At 45.7% G+C, this 24,578-nt stretch overlaps 1 protein-coding gene across 1 annotated transcript in view; it reads right to left on the reverse strand.

The window, feature by feature from the left end:
• Positions 1 to 24,578, reverse strand: part of LOC311099071 (ephrin type-B receptor 1) — a gene marked incomplete at both ends in the record, with an annotated part of 313,995 nt that overhangs the window by 160,527 nt on the left and 128,890 nt on the right. The window contains one exon of the mRNA XM_084139687.1: positions 3,769 to 4,450. Within this exon, the coding sequence (XP_083995813.1) occupies positions 3,769 to 4,450 (682 nt within the window). The remainder of the gene's footprint in view (positions 1 to 3,768; positions 4,451 to 24,578) is intronic.

Genomic DNA, 24,578 nt, shown 5'->3' on the forward strand with positions numbered 1-24,578 from the left:
AAAGCATTGTTTTAGTCACGCTATCTGTCTCCAGATGGATATCAGTATGACCAACGGACTGATAAGTGTTCATATGTTACAGTATGTCTGCTTCTCTCTCTCTCTCTCTCTCTCTCTCTCTCTCTCTCTCTCTCTCTCTCTCTCTCTCTCTCTCTCTCTCTCTCTCTCTCTCTCTCTCTCTCTCTCTCTCTCTCTCTCTCTCTCTGTGTGTATGGGTGCAGCTTAGACCAAGCTTCACACATTGCCCCTGAACACTCTCCTCTAGGCTTGGGTGGTATCCCGTATATACCATATATACCGGGGTATTTGGAAATAGCCACGGGATGGTTTTTCAATACTGTCAATACCATTGAAACTATTTCTTTGAAGTTCTTTTTATACATTTTAATATTTGTAGCTATTTTTTTTGTAATTACCTGCAGTCAACTTGTGCAATCTGTTAGCTTACAAGTTGTCCCCAGTCACGTGGTGTTTGTTTAAAAGCACACATTGACAAGAAATCAGAGCCTTGTGAGTCACTCACTATTGTGCAGCAGTACAGTATGGAATTCACAACAAAAATAACTATTAAGTTAACTGTCTAAAATAGTAGCTAGTTGGATATCTAGCTAAGTGGTTAGCTTCTTCCAAAATCAAGCTTCTCTTAGTAACAGCAGAGAATCCCCTCCTGGATCAAGAGCCTTGCTGTCTAATATTTGTTTTGTGCGTGCAGCAAACTGTGAGTAGCATTTTTGAGTTACTTGTATAACTTTATGAGCTGGGATATCTGTCCTGAAAATACTTTAGGTCAGAGACTGTATAAAATGTTCCCAATGCGCTCGTTAGCATTTAGTTAGCTTTCTCTATGGGATTTTACCTACCTGTTAGCATTGCTAACCTTCAGATTACAACGGCTCAGTGGGGTTTGAAAATAGGGCCCCTTGTGTTCAGTGCCGGTAATTCCGAATATCCCGGTACGGCACAAGGACGGTATGGCAATATGGATTAAGGCAATATGGATACCGCCCAAGTCTACCCTCCTTCTATAATGAACACTCCTATATTGTCCTTCCTCTAGTCTCCTGGGTCGTGTTTTTCATACCTCCCACAGTTTGTGCTTTTAAATCAGAGAGAGAGAGAGCGAGAGAGAGAGATAGCGAGCAGAGAAAAATACAGAAATAGAGCAGAGAGAAAGAAAGAGGAAAGAGACGAGAGAGTGAGAGAGATAGAGAGGGAGAGAAAGACAGATACAAAGACAGAGTGAGTGTGAGAGAGAGAGAAAGAGAGAGACATGCAAAGAGAGCGAGAGAGAGAGAGAGATGCTGAGAGACAGCTCGGCAGGAAGTCTACTTTTTGAGGACTATTTTCATCAGAGACCTTGAACACATTTTATACTTGGTGTGTGTGTGTGTGTGTGTGTGTGTGTGTGTGTGTGTGTGTGTGAGAGAGAGAGGGACAGGGAGAGAGAGAGAGAGAGAGAGAAAGGTACAGAGAGAGAGGTAGCAATGTAAAGGGAATCTATTCAGTACAGTATATCTGTCCAAGCCAATAGGATTTGCTCTGTGTGTAGCATAATACTAATACAGATGGCTTGTGTTGTTATTCTCACCCATTTGATCTCTGTCTGTTAAAATAAACTGATGGAGAGGCTTTGGACATCACTGTCTCTATCTGCATCTTTAGTTCTGCTCAAGTGAATAGGCCTTTCTTTTAACTTTCTGGAAAGAAGAGGATATAGCAGAAACAGAGACAGAGATGGAAGAGGAAGGAGATATGAGGAACAGGGAGATGGTAGAGGGATAGCGGGAGATGTGTGTCTACGGTGTGTATTCAAAGCATTGTTATCCACCCTACTCTTATGTTTAAAAGCCGCATTCATTCACACTGTTGATCTGAACCCTGTTTTTGAATAGTTGTTTTGACAGGCTTCGTCACCACTCAGCACTATGTTGTCAGAGTAACTTTGTGTGTGGAGGAAGAGCTGTTTTTCTGAGTTATATTCAGAGTAGAACTGTGTGACTACACAGTCGTACTAAGGAAAGTTCATAATCAGAGCATCTGTATTGATAAGAGGGACCTTGCCTGGGGTTGGATCTGATCTAGGGACGGTTTAAATAGGACCAAAACACTGGAGGTAGAACTTGCATTTCACCACAGATCTAGGATCTGATTATCCTATCCTGAACTATAACCTTCACCATTAGTGAAATTAACACATATTTGATCCTGTATCAGTTGTTAAGAGCAAGTTCAAGCAGCTCAAAGTCATATTTTACTTGGCCAAGGACCGTGTAGAGCAGGAGACAGCAACGTACAATACAAAGGCAGGCGCACGCCCACACACACACACACACACAAACACACTGTTCTCATATCAATTTATTGATCGTAGCAGATGGCCGCCAATCAATCTTATCTCCGCTCCACACATTCTCCCTCACACCTCCAGAGGGACCCGATAACGCACTGTGCTGGGAGGGCTGAGCATACCATATTTTCATCAGAGACCTTGAACACATTTTATACTCGGTGTGTGTGTGTGTGTGTGTGTGTGTGTGTGTGTGTGTGTGTGTGTGAGAGAGAGAGAGCGAGAGAGAGAGAGAGAGATACATCCTAATATACCTACTACTGTACATACCAAATGATATACTGTCTATACATACCATGTATTTATATTCTGGATTCTGACATGCTCACTTTCATATACCTATCTACTTTGGATTGTTAATTGGACTCGTTCTGTCATTTCTTGATTTCGTCTTTAGATTTTTAGATTATTTGAGTATTTGTATTGTATTTGCATTCTACTGCACTGTTGGAGCCAGTAACATAAGCATTTTGCTTCACCTGCTATAACACCTGCAAATCTGTGTACGCGACCAATAAACTTTGATTTGATTTGATTTGAGAGAGACCGAGAGAGTGTGTGGGAGAGAGCCAAAGCCAGAGGTTATGTGAGGTAAGTGTTACCACCGAATATCTGAAAAATAAGGAAATCTGAAAAATAAGATGCCCTACAGTAGTTCACTCCAAACTACCACAACTAAATAATTTTGGTGCAACGCAGACTCATTTCTTCTTCTACCAAGCCTTGCCTTACAAACTGTAGCCTGGAAGTCTGATTATGGGTTTGGAAAATCAAACATGCTGTTTTACATCTTTATAGAATGATATACTACTGTACATCACTCAGCATCAGTAGTACAGCAGCCCTCGCCATCTCAACAGATTAGGAATCAATGATAATGTGCTTCTCTATCATGCTTGAGATGTATGTAATCAAAGGAGAACTACAATATATGAAACACAGTCAATGCTGTACGCTTCAGAAAGCAGTGTCAGGAAAGAGAGCTATGAAATCGGCAGTGGGCTGTTACAATAAAGATAAAGGTGATGTCTTCTTATGCACCTACCGCGCCTAAAATATAACAATTCCCATAGAACCTGTGTGATTTGATCGACTGCAAGTTGTCAGTCATGTTGAAGCGTTAAAATATGAAAGACAATGAATTATTTACAACTCTCAAGTTTGGGCCTGAGGTTCAACACATCAAATTCCCAAGCCGGAAACAGCTAGTCATTCAGAATAAATCCAGGGAAATTGATTCCACAGCAAACCAAATATGGTTCTTTCAATGTTCCCGGGACTTTCCATTGGGTTGTGAGAATGGTGATGGACAGTAAAACTAACACCTCAAAATACAACATTTGATATGGTTAGGGACAGTTTTTTCCCTGGTCACGTGGTCAGTAAGAAATTCCTGGTCCTAGTTATGGATGTCTCCTTACCTCGGCAGACGTTCCCGTTATCCGTCTCGAAACCGGCCTTGCAGGTGCAGCTCCCGATAGGAACCATCCACTCGCCATCTCCATTGCAGTACAGCTTTATGGGAACGTCCACCTCCTCTGAATTCGGGATGCAGATCCCTCTAGCGATTACCAGGGAGGTGCTCTCAGCCCCTGTCATGGTCTCAGGGAAGATGGCAAAGTTCTGCACCACACTGGGGCACTTCTTATAAAACACCCTGACCGAGAGCAGCGACATACAGGCGCCATAGTCCTGAAACGCCAGGTAGAACCCATTCTTCGAGAGTGGGCCAAAGCTCCGAACCTCCGTGTTGACCTTCATCAACCGTCCGCCGAAGTCCACCTGGGAGAAGCTCTCGTCGGCCGCGATGGTGTCAACCTTCAGGTAGGGGGCTTCCATCCAGAAGGCGGTTCCTTTGGTGGCGATAACAGAGTCCGTCTCGTAGTAGTAAAGGTTGAAGGTCTCCTTGCAGGAGCCGGGGACGTTGGGGATGGAGCTGCAGTCACGCACGGTGAAGCGCATCTCCACGTAGATCCTCTGAGCTCCACGTCGGTCGATGAAGGTGGTGAGGAGCCAGTTGTTCTGGCTGGGCTCGAACACGTTGCACACCTGGTAGGTCCGTATGGTGTTGAGGTTCTCGTCGTAGCCGCTCACCTCCTCCCACTGTGAGACAAACAGAGTAGAGACCAGAGAGAGGGGGGCTTGATTAGAAACATACAGTATCTTGAAAAGTCACAAACACAGCCATGAAGAGTTTTTGACACAGCAATGCCAAAAGAGAGGGATGCTCAGCTAGTATCACTTCAAATCTATATGTAAACACATTTCTGAAACCATATATGTATTTATATTAACTTTTTTCAGCTTTGCAAAAGGTATGGAAAAATAACATGAAGTTTAGATATAACCAAGGAAACTATAAGTAAATTTGAAGCAGCTGAAGAGAAATTATCTTACAATTTTGAAGACAAACTTATGGCAGGGATATGGAAACTTAATTTGGACTCAACTGACTTCCTGAAATGACAGTTCCCTGTCTACCAGTGGTTATGTCTAAAAGCAGTTTCTCTGGAACCCATTCGCAAGGTTTTTTTTGTTAATATGCAAGTAACCATTTCACTGTACCATTTCCATCTACTGTATACTGTGCATGTGACCAATAAACATATATTTTATTTTATATAGTGTGTGTTTACCAGAGACGGTAATATGAAGAACAACATGACCTGCACTAAAGTCAGATTAGGATATAGGCCAAGGACTAGATAAAGTGTATGTTTGCTACTACTTTCACCACTTTTATTCTTGAAATCTTTGGTTGTTTATTACACTACACTACCTTACTCACTCTGTTTAGCACATGGCCTCACATGTGAACCCTTAAAGAGATGGTTGGGGCTAAGGCTTAAGAGGGTGTGAATGATTCTGAATGAGTGTAGACAAAGAAGAGCTCTCTCTCCAGTTGGTGTTCCAAAACATTCAAAGGCCATTTTCCCTAAAGTGGGGTTACAAGTTTATGAACTTTCAAAGCAGAATTACTTTCCTTTTGTTCCTCAACAGCAGTGTATGATATACCATTTTTGAGTCTCTACTTTTATCCAATGTAAAACACACAATTTCAAATTTTTCTACAAAGGACCGAATCGAGCCAGTCAGTCACAATTACAGAACATTTATAGCACCGTGAAAAATGAAAGAGACCAGCTACAGACAAGCAACAGAAACCTGGCTAAAGAGAGAAACCATCTACAGAACAGCAGTAAGAACCTGTCAGAGGAGAAAGACCTACTTACCAGTTATAGAAAACTGTATAAAGAAATAGACGAGCTACAGGTCAGTTTCAACAATCTGTCTAAAGAGAAAAATGAGCTACAGACCAGCAACAATCAATCAATCAATCAATCAATTTTATTTTATATAGCCCTTCTTACATCAGCTAATATCTCGAAGTGCTGTACAGAAACCCAGCCTAAAACCCCAAACAGCTAGTAATGCAGGTGTAGAAGCACGGTGGCTAGGAAAAACTCCCTAGAAAGGCGAAAACCTAGGAAGAAACCTAGAGAGGAACCAGGCTATGAGGGGTGGCCAGTCCTCTTCTGGCTGTGCCGGGTGAAGATTATAACAGAACCATGCCAAGATGTTCAAAAATGTTCATAAGTGACAAGCATGGTCAAATAATAATCAGGAATAAATCTCAGTTGGCTTTTCATAGCCGATCATTAAGAGTTGAAAACAGCAGGTCTGGGACAGGTAGGGGTTCCATAACCGCAGGCAGAACAGTTGAAACTGGAATAGCAGCAAGGCCAGGCGGACTGGGGACAGCAAGGTGTCATCATGCCCGGTAGTCCTGACGTATGGTCCTAGGGCTCAGGTTCTCAGAGAGAAAGAGAGAATGAGAGAATTAGAGAGAGCATACTTAAATTCACACAGGACACTGGATAAGACAGGAGAAGTACTCCAGGTATAACCAACTAACCCCAGCCCCCCGACACATAAACTACTGCAGCATAAATACTGGAGGCTGAGACAGGAGCGGTCCGGAGACACTGTGGCCCCATCCGAAGAAACCCCCGGACAGGGCCAAACAGGAAGGATATAACCCCACCCACTCTGCCAAAGCACAGCCCCCGCACCACTAGAGGGATATCCTCAACCACCAACTTACAATCCTGAGACAAGGCCGAGTATAGCCCACAGAGGTCTCCACCACAGCACAAACCAAGGGGGGGCGCCAACCCAGACAGGAAGATCACGTCAGTAACTCAACCCACTCAAGTGACGCACCCCTCCCAGGGACGGCATGAAAGAGCACCAGCAAGCCAGTGACTCAGCCCCTGCAACAGGGTTAGAGGCAGAGAACCCCAGTGGAGAGGGGAACCGGCCCGGCAGAGACAGCAAGGGCTGTTCGTTGCTCCAGAGCCTTTCCGTTCACCTTCACACTCCTGGGCCAGACTACACTCAATCATATGACCTACTGAAGAGATAAGTCTTCAGTAAAGACTTAAAGGTTGAGACCGAGTCTGCGTCTCTCACATGGGTAGGCAGACTGTTCCATAAAAATGGAGATCTATAGGAGAAAGCCCTGCCTCCCGCTGTTTGCTTAGAAATTCTAGGGACAATTAGGAGGCCTGCGTCTTGTGACCGTAGCGTACGTATTGGTATGTACGGCAGGACCAACTCGGAAAGATAGGTAGGAGCAAGCCCATGTAACGCTTTATAGGTTAACAGTAAAACCTTGAAATCAGCCCTTGCCTTAACAGGAAGCCAGTGTAGGGAAGCTAGCACTGGAGTAATATGATCAAATTTCTTGGTTCTAGTCAGGATTCTAGCAGCCGTATTTAGCACTAACTGAAGTTTATTTAGTGCTTTATCCGGGTAGCCGGAAAATAGAGCATTGCAGTAGTCTAACCTAGAAGTAACAAATGCATGGATGAATTTTTCTGCATCATTTTTGGACAGAATATTTCAGATTTTTGCAATGTTACGTAGATGGAAAAAAGCTGTCCTTGAAACAGTCTTGATATGTTCGTCAAAAGAGAGATCAGGGTCAAGAGTAACGCCGAGGTCCTTCACAGTTTTATTTGAGACGACTTTACAACCATCAAGATGAATTGTCAGATTTAACAGAAGATCTCTTTGTTTCTTGGGACCTAGAACAAGCATCTCTGTTTTGTCCGAGTTTAAAAGTAAAAAGTTTTCAGCCATCCACTTCCTTATGTCTGAAACACAGGCTTCTAGCGAGGGCAATTTTGGGGCTTCACCATGTTTCATTGAAATGTACAGCTGTGTGTCATCCGCATAGCAGTGAAAGTTAACATTATGTTTTCGAATAACATCCCCAAGAGGTAAAATATATAGTGAAAACAATAGTGGTCCTAAAACGGAACCTTGAGGAACACCGAAATGTACAGTTGATTTGTCGGAGGACAGACCATTCACAGAGACAAACTGATATCTTTCCAACAGGTAAGATCTAAACCAGGCCAGAACTTGTCCGTGTAGACCAATTTGGGTTTCCAGTCTCTCCAAAAGAATGTGGTGATCGATGGTGTCAAAGGCAGCACTAAGGTCTAGTAGCACGAGGACAGATGCAGAGCCTCGGTCTGACGCCATTAAAAGGTCATTTACCACCTTCACAAGTGCAGTCTCAGTGCTATGATGGGGTCTAAAACCAGACTGAAGCATTTCGTATACATTGTTTGTCTTCAGAAAGGCAGTGAGTTGCTGCGCAACTTATTATGTTCAACATAGGAGGGCCAAGCACAGGAAGCAGCTCCTTCAGCAGTTTAGTAGGAATAGGATCCAGTATGCAGCTTGAAGGTTTAGAGGCCATGATTATTTTCATCATTGTGTCAAGAGATATAGTACTAAAACACTTAAGTGTCTCTCCCGATCCCAGGCCCTCGCAGAGCTGTGCAGATCCAGGACAGCTAAGCCCTGGAGGAATACGCAGATTCAAAGAGGAGTCCGTAATTTGCTTTCTAATGGTCATGATCTTTTCCTCAAAGAAGATCATGAATTTATTACTGCTGAAGTGAAAGCCATCCTCTCTTGGGGAATGCTGCTTTTTAGTTAGCTTTGCAACAGTATCAAAAAGAAATTTTGGATTATTCTTATTTTCCTCGATTAAGTTGGAAAAGTAGGATGATCGAGCAGCAGTGAGGGCTCTTCGGTACTGCACGGTACTGTCTTTCCAAGCTAGTCGGAAGACTTCCAGTTTGGTGTGGCGCCATTTCCGTTCCAATTTCCTGGAAGCTTGCTTCAAAGCTCGGGTATTTTCTGTATACCAGGGAGCTAGTTTCTTATGACAAATGTTTTTCGTTTTTAGGGGTGCAACTGCATCTAGGGTATTGCGCAAGGTTAAATTGAGTTCCTCAGTTAAGTGGTTAACTGATTTTTGTCCTCTGACGTCCTTGGGTAGGCAGAAGGAGTCTGGAAGGGCATCAAGGAATTTTTGTGTTGTCTGAGAATTTATAGCACGACTTTTGATGCTCCTTGGTTGGGGTCTGAGCAGATTATTTGTTGCGATTGCAAACGTAATAAAATGGTGGTCTGATAGTCCAGGATTTTGTGGAAAAACATTAAGATCTACAACATTTATTCCATGGGACAAAACTAGGTCCAGAGTATGACTGTGGCAGTGAGTAGGTCCAGAGACATGTTGGACAAAACCCACTGAGTCGATGATGGCTCCGAAATACTTTTGGAGTGGGTCTGTGGACTTCTCCATGTGAATATTAAAATCACCAAAAATTAGAATATGATCTGCTATGACTACAAGGTCTGATAGGAATTCAGGAAACTCAGAGAGGAACGCTGTATATGGCCCAGGAGGCCTGTAAACAGTAGCTATAAAAAGTGATTGAGTAGGCTGCATAGATTTCATGACTAGAAGCTCAAAAGATGAAAACGCCATTTTTTTTTTTGTAAATTGAAATTTGCTATCGTAAATGTTAGCAACACCTCCGCCTTTGCGGGATGCACGGGGAATATGGTCACTAGTGTAACCAGGAGGTGAGGCCTCATTTAACACAGCAAATTCATCAGGCTTAAGCCATGTTTCAGTCAGGCCAATCACATCAAGATTATGATCAGTGATTAGTTCATTGACTATGACTGCCTTTGAAGTGAGGGATCTAACATTAAGTAACCCTATTTTGAGATGTGAGGTATCACGATCTCTTTCAATAATGGCAGGAATGGAGGAGGTCTTTATCCTAATAAGATTGCTAGGGTGAACACCGCCATGTTTAGTTTTGCCCAACCTAGGTCGAGGCACAGACACAGTCTCAATGGGTATGGCTGAGCTGACTACACTGACTATGCTATTGGCAGACTCCACTAAGCTGGCAGGTTGGCTAACAGCCTGCTGCCTGGCCTGCACCCTATTTCACTGTGGGGCTAGAGGAGTTAGAGCCCTATCTATGTTGGTAGATAAGAGGAGAGCACCCCTCCAGCTAGGATGGAGTCCGTCACTCCTCAGCAGGTCAGGCTTGGTCCTGTTTGTGGGTGAGTCCCAGAAAGAGGGCCAATTATCCACAAATGTTATCTTTTGGGAGGGGCAGAAAACAGTTTTCAACCAGCGATTGAGTGCTGAGACTCTGCTGTAGAGCTCGTCACTTCCCCTAACTGGGAGGGGGCCAGAGACAATTACTCGATGCCGACACATCTTTCTAGCTGATTTACACGCTGAAGCTATGTTGCACTTGGTGACCTCTGACTGTTTCATCCTAACATCGTTGGTGCCGACGTGGATAACAATATCTCTATACTCTCTACACTCGCCAGTTTTAGCTTTAGCCAGCACCATCTTTAGATTAGCCTTAACGTCGGTAGCCCTGCCCCCTGGTAAACAGTGTATGATCGCTGGGTGATTCGTTTTAAGTCTAATACTGCGGGTAATGGAGTCGCCAATGACTAGGGTTTTCAATTTGTCAGAGCTAATGGTGGGAGCCTTCGGCGTCTCAGACCCCGTAACGGGAGGAGTAGAGACAAGAGAAGACTCAGACTCAGACTCCGACTCGCTACATAATGGGGAAAACCGGTTGAAGGTTTCTGTCGGCTGAATGAGCGACACCGGTTGAGCATTCCAACAGTATTTCCCTCCAGAAGCCATGAGAAAGTTGTCCGGCTGCGGGGACTGTGCGGGGGGATTTATACTAACGTTACTGTCTGTACTTACTGGTGGCACAGACGCTGTTTCTTCCTTTCCTACACTGAAATTACCCTTGCCTAACGATTGCGTCTGAAGCTGGGCTTGTAGCACAGCTATTCTCGCCGTAAGGCGATCGTTCTCCTGTATATTATGAGTACAGCGACTGCAATTAGAAGACATCATGTTAATGTTACTACTTAGCTTCGGCTGTTGAAGATGTTGACGAACCATGTCCAGATAAAGCGTCCGGAGTGAAAAAGTTGAATAAGGGAAAAAAGTTGCGATGGAAAAAAGGAAAATAAAGTAAAATTGGCAGCTAAAACGCACAGGAAAATGACTCTTCTGTCTCGGGATAAAACGTCCGGGGTGAAAAAGTTTAACGAAAAAAGATGAGTGAGGACAAAACTAAAAAGTTGGTAAATTTGTTGAACACAGAGATTGATTAAACGTTTATTAAAAGTAAAACGTGAATAGTTTGGCAGGTAGCCAAGTAGCAACAAACAGCACAGCAGCACGGAGACAATGCGGAAGCGTTCGTCGTCTCCGGAATACTAGCTGCCACCGTTGTATGTTTCTATGTTCGTTTGTTCTGGTCTGGTATTGTACACCTGTTATCGTTTAGTGTCATTAGTGTCCTAACTGTCAAGGGTTCTGATGCGACGGTGTGGTGGAATCAAGTGCAGGACACAGGAGCTCAGTCAAACTTGACTTTACTGGCAAAGCACAAAAATACACGGGTAAACTAACCCGGAGGTAAACAATACGCAACAGTGCGTAAAATACAAAACCCGACTACGCACGAACAACAGTGCGACGGTAAACTAGCGTCTGTCCCAAACAGTCGAACATCAACAGACAGGAAAACAATCACACACAACACCTGACAAACACAACAAGAACTTATAGGACACTAATGACACTAAACGATAACAGGTGTACAATACCAGACCAGAACAAACGAACATAGAAACATACAACGGTGGCAGCTAGTATTCCGGAGACGACGAACGCCGAAGCCTGCCCGAGCAAGGAAGAGAGGCAGCCTCGGCCGAAACCGTGACAGTACCCCCCCCTTGACGCGCGGCTCCAGACGTGCGCCGACTCCGGCCTCGGGGACGACTAGTAGGACGCGGAGCAGGGTGCGTCGGGTGACCACGATGGAATTCCGTCAGGAGAGACGGGTCCAAAATGTCTCTCCTCGGCACCCAGCACCGTTCCTCCGGGCCGTACCCCTCCCACTCCACTAGATATTGGAGACCCCCCATCCGACGTCTCGAATCCAAGATGGACCGCACGGAGTACGCCGGTGCCCCCTCGATGTCCAATGGGGGCGGAGGAGTCTCCCTGATCTCATTTTCTTGGAGTGGGCCAGCTACCACCGGCCTGAGAAGAGACACATGGAACGAGGGGTTAATACTTTTATACTCAACAGGTAGTTGTAATCTGTAACACACCTCGTTCAATCTTCTCAGGACTTTAAATGGCCCTACAAACCGCCGACCCAGTTTCCGACAGGGCAGGCGGAGGGGCAGGTTTCTGGTAGAGAGCCAGACTCGATCACCAGGTGCGTACACCGGTCCCTCACTGCGGTGGAGATCGGCGCTCGCCTTTTGACGACGGAGGGCCCGCTGCAGGTGGACGTGTGCAGCGTTCCATGTCTCCTCCGAGCGCCGCACCCACTCATCCACCGCAGGAGCCTCGATCTGGCTCTGCTGCCAAGGTGCCAGAACCGGCTGGTAACCTAACACACATTGGAAAGGGGTTAGGTTAGTGGAGGAATGGCGTAGGGAATTCTGGGCCATTTCGGCCCAGGGAACGTACCTTGCCCACTCCTCCGGCCGGTCCTGGCAGTATGTTCTAAGAAACCTACCCACATCCTGGTTCACACGTTCCACCTGCCCATTACTCTCCGGGTGGTAACCCGAGGTGAGGCTCACCGAGACCCCCAACCGCTCCATAAAAGCTCTCCAGACTCTGGAGGTAAATTGGGGACCTCGATCAGACACAATATCCTCGGGTACCCCGTAGTGCCGGAACACATGGGTGAAGAGCGCTTCGGCGGTCTGCAGGGCAGTAGGAAGGCCCGGCATAGGGAGCAAACGACAGGCCTTCGAAAACCGGTCCACAACGACCAGTATAGTGGTATTCCCCTTTGAAGGAGGAAGGTCAGTGATGAAATCCACCGAGAGGTGAGACCATGGTCGTTGTGGAACGGGCAGGGGTAGTAACTTACCCCTAGGCAGATGTCTAGGCTCCTTACACTGGGCGCACACCGAGCAGGAGGAAACATAAACCCTTACATCCCTCGCCAACGTGGGCCACCAGTACTTAGTACTAAGGCAGTGCACTGTCCGGCCGATACCAGGGTGTCCAGAGGAGGGTGAAGTGTGAGCCCAATAGATCAATCGATCCCGAACCTCGAGCGGAACGTACCTCCGACCCTCCGGGCATTGAGGTGGACTAGGGTCGGTGCGTAACGCCCGCTCGAGTTCAGCATCGACCTCCCACACTACCGGTGCCACCAGACAAGACTCCGGCAGTATGGGAGTGGGCTCCACGGACCTCTCCTCCGTGTCATACCGCCGAGACAGTGCGTCTGCCTTACCGTTCTGTGACCCAGGGATGTACGTGATTTTAAATGTGAACCGGGTCAAAAACATATTCCACCGCGCCTGGCGAGGTTTCAGTCTCCTCGCTGCCCGGATGTACTCCAGGTTACGGTGGTCCGTCAAAATGAGGAAAGGGTGTTGAGCCCCCTCAAGCCAGTGCCTCCACACCTTTAGGGCCTGTACCACGGCTAACAGCTCCCTGTCCCCTACGTCATATTTTCGCTCCGCCGGACTGAGCTTCTTGGAATAAAAAGCACAGGGGCGGAGTTTAGGTGGCGTGCCGGACCGTTGCGAAAGCACGGCTCTTATACCGGCCTCTGACGCGTCCACCTCTACCTGAAATGGTAAAGAGGGATCCGGATGCGCCAGCACCGGAGCCGAGGTAAACAGGTCCTTCAGCCTTCCAAACGCCCTGTCCGCCTCGGCTGACCATTGCAGACGCACCGGACCCCCCTTCAAAAGAGACGTTATGGGAGCTGCCACCTGTCCAAAACCCCGGATAAACCTCCGGTAGTAATTCGCAAACCCCAAAAACTGCTGCACCTCCTTCACAGTGGTTGGCGTTTGCCAATTACGCACGGCTGACACCCGGTCTACCTCCATCTTCACCCCTGACGCAGACAACTGATAACCCAAAAAGGAGACCGACTCCTGGAAAAACAGACACTTCTCTGCCTTGACATACAGGTCGTGCTCCAACAGCCTCCGCAACACTCGGCGCACCAGGGCCACATGCTCGACTCGGGTAGACGAGTACACGAGAATGTCATCTATGTACACGACCACCCCCTGCCCCTGCATGTCCCTGAAGATCTCATCCACGAATGATTGGAAAACTGAAGGAGCGTTCATCAACCCGTATGGCATGACAAGATACTCGTAATGGCCCGAGGTGGTACTAAAGGCTGTCTTCCATTCATCGCCCCCCCTAATGCGCACCAAGTTGTACGCGCTCCTGAGATCTAATTTAGTGAAGAAACGCGCCCCGTGCAATGACTCCGTCATGGTCGCAATCAGCGGAAGTGGATAACTGTACTTCACCGTGATCTGATTGAGACCACGGTAATCAATGCACGGGCGTAACCCACCATCCTTTTTCTTCACAAAAAAGAAACTCGAGGACGCAGGGGAAGTGGAGGGCCGTATGTATCCTTGTCTCAGAGATTCGTCTATGTAAGTCTCCATAGCTCTCTTCTCCTCCTGAGACAGAGGATACACATGGCTCCGTGGGAGCGCAGCTCCTGCCTGGAGGTCTATCGCACAATCTCCCTGCCTATGGGGAGGCAACTGCGTCGCCCTTGACTTACTGAACACAATAGCCAAATCCCCATACTCAGGGGGAACGTGCAATGCGGGCACCTGGTTTGGACTCTCCACCGAGGTAGCCCCTACGGAAACGCCTAAACATCGACCCACACACTGGGCAGACCACTCCATCAGAGCCCTCTCCTGCCACGAAATAGACGGGTTATGGGTACTCAACCAGGGCATGCCCAGCACCACCGGATACGCAGGCGAGTCGATCAGAAATAGCTGGATCATCTCCTGATGACCCCCCTGCGCACACATCCTAAGTGGTGCCGTGACCTCCCTGATCAAGCCCGCACCCAATGGACGGCTATCTAGGGCATGAACGGGGAAGGGGACGTCAACAGGGAGAAGGGGAATCCCTAAGGCTAAACAAAATTTCTTATCAACAAAATTCCCAGCCGCGCCTGAATCTACCAGCGCCTTATGCTGGGAATGAGGTGCTACCTGTGGAAAACGCACAGGTATACAGAAGTGTGCAACAGAGAGCTCTGGGTGAGTGGGGCGCCTACTCACCTGGAAGGACTCCCCAGTGCGGGGCCTGTCGTCTTCTCCCCTAGGAGGCCATCCCCAGCACCTAGCCGCGGTGTGTCCTCCCCGACCACAGTTGGTGCAGGAGATGGACCCCCTCGTACTCCGACCCCTCCTCTCTCTAGCGCCAGCGCCCCCGAGCTCCATGGGGCACAGCTCGGAGGCGCTGGAGGGTGAAATGGACGGACCCCCCTCGGGACGTCCGCGGGTAGCTAGCAGGGTATCCAGCCTGATGGACATGTCGACTAACTGGTCGAACGAGAGGCTGGTGTCCCGACAGGCCAGCTCCCTACGGACGTCCTCACGTAGACTACAGCGGTAGTGATCGATGAGGGCCCGCTCATTCCACCCTGCATCCGCCGCTAGGGTACGGAATTCCAAAGCGAACTCCTGGGCACTCCTCTTCCCCTGCCGGAGGCAGAACAGACGCTCCCCCGCCGCTTTCCCCTCCAGGGGATGGTCAAACACCGCCCTGAAGCGGCGGGAGAACTCAGCCTACGTGATGGTGGTAGCGTCTATTCTCCTCCACTCGGCGTTGGCCCATTCTAACGCCTTGCCGGAAAGGCAGGAGATCAGGGCGGACACGCTCTCGAGTCCCGAGGGCGCCGGGTGCACGGTGGCCAGGTAAAGCTCCACCTGGAGAAGGAAGCCCTGACACCCGGCAGCGGTCCCATCGTAGGCCCTCGGGAGCGAGAGTCGAACTCCTCTGGGTTCCGGAGCGGGAATGGGCTGACTTGCCGATGGTGAGGGCAGGGAAGATGGCGTTGGGGGTGTCCCTCGGGTCTCCCAGCGTTGGAGGGTGGTGATCACCTCCTGCAGGGCGGACCCCATCCGCAGGATCTGGTCATTCTGCTCCCGGACCCTGTCTTCCAACGTCTCCTGTGCTGCTGCGGCTCCTGCTGATTCCATTCGAATCGGTGTGTGATTCTGTCAAGGGTTCTGATGCGACGGTGTGGTGGAATCAAGTGCAGGACACAGGAGCTCAGTCAAACTTGACTTTACTGGCAAAGCACAAAAATACACGGGTAAACTAACCCGGAGGTAAACAATACGCAACAGTGCGTAAAATACAAAACCCGACTACGCACGAACAACAGTGCGACGGTAAACTAGCGTCTGTCCCAAACAGTCGAACATCAACAGACAGGAAAACAATCACACACAACACCTGACAAACACAACGAGAACTTATAGGACACTAATGACACTAAACGATAACAGGTGTACAATACCAGACCAGAACAAACAAACATAGAAACATACAACGGTGGCAGCTAGTATTCCGGAGACGACGAACGCCGAAGCCTGCCCGAGCAAGGAAGAGAGGCAGCCTCGGCCGAAACCGTGACAACAACAAACTGACGACAGAGAAAGACCAGATAAAGAACGGCGACAATGCCATGAAAGGTGAAAGATACAGGGCACTGAGCAACTACAACAACTGCCTTAGCTATTTTAGAAAAGAGGGATGTCCATAAATGGACATTTTGTTAATTCACACATATACAGTGGCTTGCGAAAGTATTCACCCCACTTGGCATTTTTGCTATTTTGTTGTCTTACAACCTGGAATTAAAATATATTTATTGGGGGTTTGTATCATTTGATTTACACAACATGCCTACCACTTTGAAGATGCAAAATATTTTTTCTTGTGAAACAAACAAGAAATAACACAAAACAAAAAAGAAAACATGAGCGTGCATAACTATTCATGCATAACGCATGCAGGGTTATCTTTGGTATCTTTGTTGCCTTTCTGCCTGGTCCGTGAGTTTTGGTGAGCAGCCCGCTCTTGGCAGGTTTGATGTGGTGCCATATTCTTTCCATCTTTTAATAATGGATTTAATGGTGCGCCGTGGGATGTTCAACGCTCCGGATATTTTTTTATAACCCAACCCTGATCTGTACTTCTCCACAACTTTGTCCCTGACCTGTTTGGAGAGCTCCTTAGTCTTCATGATGCCCTTTGCTTAGTGGTGTTGCAGACTCTGGGGCCTTTCAGAACAGGTGTATTTATACTGAGATCATGTGACAGATCATGTGACACTTAGATTGCACACAGGTGGACTTTATTTAACTAATTATGTGACTTCTGAAGGTAATTGGTTGCACCAGATCTTATTTAGGGGCTTCATAGCAAAGGGGGTGAATACATATGCACGCACCACTTTTCCGTTATTTATTTTGTATAATTTTTTGAAACAAGTTATTTTTTTTATTTCACTTTACCAATTTGGACTATTTTGTGTATGTCCATTACATGAAATCCAAATAAAAATCAATTTAAATAACAGGTTGTAATGCAACAAAATAGGAAAAACACCAAGGGGGATGAATACTTACACATCCAAACTTTCAGGAGATCCACAGCTGATTAATTACCTTGCCTGAGAAACCCAAATCAATCAATCAATCAATCAATTTTATTTTATATAGCCCTTCTTACATCAGCTAATATCTCGAAGTGCTGTACAGAAACCCAGCCTAAAACCCCAAACAGCTAGTAATGCAGGTGTAGAAGCACGGTGGCTAGGAAAAACTCCCTAGAAAGGCAAAAACCTAGGAAGAAACCTAGAGAGGAACCAGGCTATGAGGGGTGGCCAGTCCTCTTCTGGCTGTGCCGGGTGGAGATTATAACAGAACCATGCCAAGATGTTCAAAAATGTTCATAAGTGACAAGCATGGTCAAATAATAATCAGGAATAAATCTCAGTTGGCTTTTCATAGCCGATCATTAAGAGTTGAAAACAGCAGGTCTGGGACAGGTAGGGGTTCCATAACCGCAGGCAGAACAGTTGAAACTGGAATAGCAGCAAGGCCAGGCGGACTGGGGACAGCAAGGAGTCACCACGGCCGGTAGTCCCGACGTATGGTCCTAGGGCTCAGGTCTCTCAGTTGGCTTTTCATAGCCGATCATTAAGAGTTGAAAACAGCAGGTCTGGGACAGGTAGGGGTTTCGTAGCCGCAGGCAGAACAGTTGAAACTGGAATAGCAGCAAGGCCAGGCGGACTGGGGACAGCAAGGTGTCATCATGCCCGGTAGTCCTGACGTATGGTCCTAGGGCTCAGGTTCTCAGAGAGAAAGAGAGAACGAGAGAATTAGAGAGAGCATACTTAAATTCACACAGGACACTGGATAAGACAGGAGAAGTACTCCAGGTATAACCAACTAACCCCAGCCCCCCGACACATAAACTACTGCAGCATAAATACTGGAGGCTGAGACAGGAGCGGTCCGGAGACACTGTGGCCCCATCCGAAGAAACCCCCGGACAGGGCCAAACAGGAAGGATATAACCCCACCCACTCCGCCAAAGCACAGCCCCCGCACCACTAGAGGGATATCCCCAACCACCAACTTACAATCCTGAGACAAGGCCGAGTATAGCCCACAGAGGTCTCCACCACAGCACAAACCAAGGGGGGGGCGCCAACCCAGACAGGAAGATCACGTCAGTAACTCAACCCACTCAAGTGACGCACCCCTCCCAGGGACGGCATGAAAGAGCACCAGCAAGCCAGTGACTCAGCCCCTGCAACAGGGTTAGAGGCAGAGAACCCCAGTGGAGAGGGGAACCGGCCTGGCAGAGACAGCAAGGGCTGTTCGTTGCTCCAGCCTTTCCGTTCACCTTCACACTCCTGGGCCAGACTACACTCAATCATATGACCTACTGAAGAGATAAGTCTTCAGTAAAGACTTAAAGGTTGAGACCGAGTCTGCGTCTCTCACATGGGTAGGCAGACTGTTCCATAAAAATGGAGATCTATAGGAGAAAGCCCTGCCTCCCGCTGTTTGCTTAGAAATTCTAGGGACAATTAGGAGGCCTGCGTCTTGTGACCGTAGCGTACGTATTGGTATGTACGGCAGGACCAACTCGGAAAGATAGGTAGGAGCAAGCCCATGTAACGCTTTATAGGTTAACAGTAAAACCTTGAAATCAGCCCTTGCCTTAACAGGAAGCCAGTGTAGGGAAGCTAGCACTGGAGTAATATGATCAAATTTCTTGGTTCTAGTCAGGATTCTAGCAGCCGTATTTAGCACTAACTGAAGTTTATTTAGTGCTTTATCCGGGTAGCCGGAAAATAGAGCATTGCAGTAGTCTAACCTAGAAGTAACAAATGCATGGATTAATTTTTCTGCATCATTTTTGGACAGAAAATTTCTGATTTTTGCAATGTTACGTAGATGGAAAAAAGCTGTCCTTGAAACAGTCTTGATATGTTCGTCAAAAGAGAGATCAGGGTCAAGAGTAACGCCTAGGTCCTTCACAGTTTTATTTGAGACGACTTTACAACCATCAAGATTAATTGTCAGATTTAACAGAAGATCTCTTTGTTTCTTGGGACCTAGAACAAGCATCTCTGTTTTGTCCGAGTTTAAAAGTAAAAAGTTTTCAGCCATCCACTTCCTTATGTCTGAAACACAGGCTTCTAGCGAGGGCAATTTTGGGGCTTCACCATGCTTCATTGAAATGTACAGCTGTGTGTCATCCGCATAGCAGTGAAAGTTAACATTATGTTTTCGAATAACATCCCCAAGAGGTAAAATATATAGTGAAAACAATAGTGGTCCTAAAACGCCCAAAGCCTATAACCAATGAGAGTATACCAAGAGGAACTGCTTCTCTAATAGAAATCTCTGATCACACTTGTAGGCAATGTCATGGCGACATTACCAAGCTAAGCTCATGTGCATAGATGTATCATCAGGTCTAACGGTCGTGTCGCACCGAAATGTGCATGTGCAAGCGGTCAAATCAAGGCACTCCTTTGATATAGAAATATATATCGTTTTTGACGATAATTAAAATGTGTGTTTGTCACTTTCACAAAGTTGTAATCATGACATGTTCAGCTACTTACAACACTGTCTCCAATCTAAATTGTGCATTTAGAAAATTAACAACTAAGGAATAATTTCTCCCTCCCATTGACTTGCTTGGCGGCATCCCCGGATGTATTGGCCGCTTGGTTTAGAAACTCTGTGCTATAGCCCCATGTCCATGTGTCTTGTTATCATGATATAATGGATCTTTCTCTGCCTGCCAATGTGATGTGATCTAACAAAACTGGCTTTGTTATTTCATTTGTTTCTCTTTTTTAGGTTGCTTGCTTGTATTGTTAATTTGTTGTTATCTGATTGATTTATCTTGATTATTGATTGATTTGCCTTGTCAATTGTTGTCTTTGTTGCATAATGAAACATGAAAAATTAACACACCTCTGGTTGTAGCAGCCCTATGTCACATCTAGATTATAACAACAAGTAGGCCTAGTACTCAACGAACAAAACGGACTTCCTGAAATGACAGTTCCCTGTCTACCAGTGGTTATGTCTAAAATAGCATCAGATAAAGGGGGACAATGGTAACAAACATAAAGGAATCTGGTTGCTGCAGAACCAATTCATTTTGAAAAACCAATCCATTTTATATGTGTTCACAAACAGGTGCATGGACATTTAATTTGGACTCAACTGACTTCCTGAAATGGCAGTTCCCTGTCTAGCAGTGAGTACAGCTCCAGATAGAGAGATACAGCGATAGCACATTTAGGAATCTGGTTCTTTGTTCAAATCAACATAAAGAAGAAGATTCATTTCTAGATCTGCTACCGCAATACCAAAAACACAGCCACCTCCTCATTCTTGTGAAGTCTTATCTTCACACCTATTTAGCAGCCAATCACATACATAGTTTTGTATTGTCTGCCTAATATGGCATGCCCATTGGTGGTAAGACATCTATAAAATGTTCAGTACACACCTTCATACTAGAACATATTCTGTAGCAGATCGTCTGGTAATAGTAATTGAGACCGTGGTAGAACATGAAGATGTCAGAGGATAAGTATGCCAATATGGACCAGTTATGTAACAAAGGGGCAAGCAAAAATGAGAATGCCTATGAAGATGACATCGCCTCTCAGGACTCAAGAGACAAGACCAAGAAGGATGCCACCTCTAAGATCAGACCAGGAGCTAACCCCTCAAGTTCTGATAACTCACGTAGGAGACCCTCCAGAGCTGCTGCAGTTTGTCTGGGGCTGCTGTGTGTTCTCCTACTGGCTGGGATTGTAGGTCTGGGTCTCCACCACAAGCATATCTTCAGTGAGTTTGAGGATTGTAAAGCCAGCAACATCAACCTGGCTAAGATGAAAGACCAGTTACAGATCAGCTTCAACAACATTACCAAGGAAAAAGCCCAGCTACAGACCAGCTTCAACACCATGAAAAAGGAGACAGACCAGCTACAGACCAGCTTCAACACCATGACTAAGGAGGCCGACCAGCTACAAACCAGCTACAACACCATGAAAAAGGAGAGAGACCAGCTACAGACCAGCTTCAACACCATGACTAAGGAGGCCGACCAGCTACAAACCAGCTACAACACCATGAAAAAGGAGAGAGACCAGCTACAGACCAGCTTCAACACCATGACTAAGGAGACTGACCAGCTACAAACCAGCTACAACACCATGAAAAAGGAGAGAGACCAGCTACAGACCAGCTTCAACACCATGACTAAGGAGGCTGACCAGCTACAAACCAGCTACAACACCATGGAAAAGGAGAGAGACCAGCTACAGACCAGCTTTTCTGACCTAAAACAAGCTGGGCCTAAAGGCTGGACGCTGTTTCAGTCCAGTTGGTATTACATCTCCTCTGAGGTCAAATCCTGGGATGAGAGCAGACAGGACTGCTTGGAGAGAGGAGCAGACCTGGTGATTATAAACAGCAAAGAGGAGCAGACATTTCTCACTATGCCAGACAAGAGGGTATGGATTGGCCTGACTGACAAAGACAGAGAGGGGACCTGGAAATGGGTGGACGGTACCCCACTGACCACAGCCTATTGGTCGGGACAACAACCTGATAATGGTAATGGGGATCCAATATATGGGGAGGAGGATTGTGCTGAGATCGTTATTATGTGGATATGGAATGATATTTCATGTGCAAATCATTTCAATTGGGTCTGTGAGAAGGTTATTAACAGTGTTATAATTTAATGCATGTGTATATACCAGATGTGCTCCCTGAACTTGTGTCATTCAGTTTTGATATGAGCAAGGAAATGTTTTAGTCATTTGATAAGAAGCTTCAAAGAAATTACTCTGAAATGTAAAGACTGTTCCTTCCTATTTGTGTTCACAAACTGGTGGTTAGGCAGACTTTGGCACTTAATGTGGACTCAACTGACTCCCTGAACAGACCATTCCCTGTCTACCAGTGGTTATGTCCAGTGGTGTAAAGTACTTACAGTACCAGTCAAAAGCACCCCCACACCATAACACCTTCTCCTCCATGCTTTACGGTGGCAAATACACTTGCAGTGATCATCCGTTCACCCACACCGCGTCTCACAAAGACCAAAAATCTCAAATTTCGACACCAGACCAAAGGACAAATTTCCACCAGTCTAATGTCCATTGCTTGTGTTTCTCGGCCCAAGAAAGTCTCTTCTTCTTATTGGTGTCCTTTAGTAGTGGTTTCTTTACAGCAATTCAACCACGAAGGCCTGATCCACACAGTCCCCTCTGAACAGTTGATGTTGAGATGGGTCTGTTACTTGAGCTCTGTGAAGCATTTATTTGGGCGGCAATCTGAGGTGCAGTTAACTCTAATGAACTTTAACACTTTTTTGTTACTACATGATTCCATATGTGTTATTTCATAGTTTTGATGTCTTCACTATTATTCTACAATGTAAAAAATAGTAAAAATAAAGAAAAACCCATGAATGAGTAGGTGTGTGCAAACTTTTGAAAGTTTTGAAAGTTACTTGAAAGTAATTACTTTTACTTTTACTCCACTAAATTCCTAAAGAAAATAATGCACTTTCTACTCCATACAATTTCCCTGACACCCAAAAGTACTCGTTATATTTTGAATGCTTAACAGGACAGGAAAATTGTCTAATTCATGCACTTAAAGAGAAAATCCCTGGTCATCCCTACTGCATCTGATCTGTCGGACTCACTAAACACAAATGCTTTGTTTGTAAATTATGTCTGAGTGCTGGCTATCCTTAAATTAAAAAAACAAGAAAAGTGTGCAGTCTGGTTTGCTTAATATAAGGAATTTGAAATGATTCATACTTTTACTTTTACTTTTGATACTTAAGTATATTTTGGTAATTACATTTACTTTTGATACTTAAGTATATTTTTAAAACAAAACTGACTTTTACTCAAGTAGGATTTTACTTGGTGACTTTCACTTTTACTTGAGTCATTTTCTATTAAGGTATCTTTACTTTTACTCAAGCATGACAATTGGGTACTTTTCCCACCACTGGTTATGTCTAACACAGCATCAGATAAAGATATAGCAATGTGGTACTGTCAGCTCAGGACATTAGCAGCCTGCGAGGGCTTTTTATTTCAAACTTAGCAAGCATGTGGAGAAATATTATGCAAAATGGAAGAAATACCTATAGCCACATCAGACGTCCTTGAAATGTTATCCTATATACCCCCCTGTTCATGTGTATTGCTATCGTGATGCATGTAATGGATTTTACTCTGCCTGCCAGTGTGATGTGATCTACTTTAGTTTGGTTATTTGTCTGTTGCTTTTTGGGGTTGCTTGCTTGTATTGTTAATTTGTTGTTATCTGATTGATTTATCTTGACTATTGATTGATTTGTTTCGTCAATTGCTTTTTGCATAATCAAAAATGTCAATAAAGATTTTGGTCATTAAAAATGAACACTCCTCTGGTTGTAGCAGCCATATGTCACATCTAGAGTATTACAACAAGTAGGCCTAGTACTAAATGGACTCAACAGAATTCCTGTAATGACAGTTCCCTGTCTACCAGTGGTTATGACAACTTCTGGAGGACGTCCTCCAACCTATCAGAGCACTTGCAGCATGAACTGACATGTTGTCCACCCAATCAAAGGATCAGAGAATTAATCTAGTACTGAAAGCATAAGATACTGCTGGATAGCACTGCGGTGCATAACATATGGTGAGTAGTTCACTCAAAGAGAGAGAAAGACTATAGTTGAACAGTTTTCAACAAATTAAGTTCTTCAAAAATGAAGGAGAAGCAAGCGAGAGAGAGAGAGAGAGAGAGAGAGAGAGAGAGAGAGAGAGAGAGAGAGAGAGAGAGAGAGAGAGAGAGAGATGTCATCATTTCTTTTCACTTTCAGTTTCACTTACTTAGCTAGCAAATGCAGCTGGCTAGCTTAGTTACTCAAACACCCGGCTCAAACAGAGGGATGCTATGTTAGCTAGCTGGCTATGACTATCCAACACAACACTGGAACTCTTCCAAGTCAAGGTAAGCTTTTGGTTTTATGAATTTATTGCCACCCGGGCCCGCCGGTCTAACTGCTTATACACTGTAAAGTTTCTGCATGATTGTAGCGGATTTACTAACACATTAGTTTTATTAGCTATGTTGACTAGGACATTACCTTAGCTAATATGGGGACAACGATGTAGGGTTATGCCATGGTTTGGCTTGGATTTTGTTTTTCAGCCTGGTCACATACAGCTGATGTGTTGTGCATTGAAGTCTCCTGAGTGAATTCAAATCAATTGAATTTACTACAGGTGGACTCCAATCAAGTTGTAGAAACATCTCAAGGATGGTCAATGGAAACAGGATGCACCTGAGCTCAATTTTCTAGTCTCTTAGCAAAGGGTCTGAATACTTATGTAAATAAGGT

This window comes from Coregonus lavaretus (assembly GCF_964263955.1).
Source record: "Coregonus lavaretus genome assembly, chromosome: 23".
In the NCBI taxonomy this organism is placed as follows: domain Eukaryota; kingdom Metazoa; phylum Chordata; class Actinopteri; order Salmoniformes; family Salmonidae; genus Coregonus; species Coregonus lavaretus.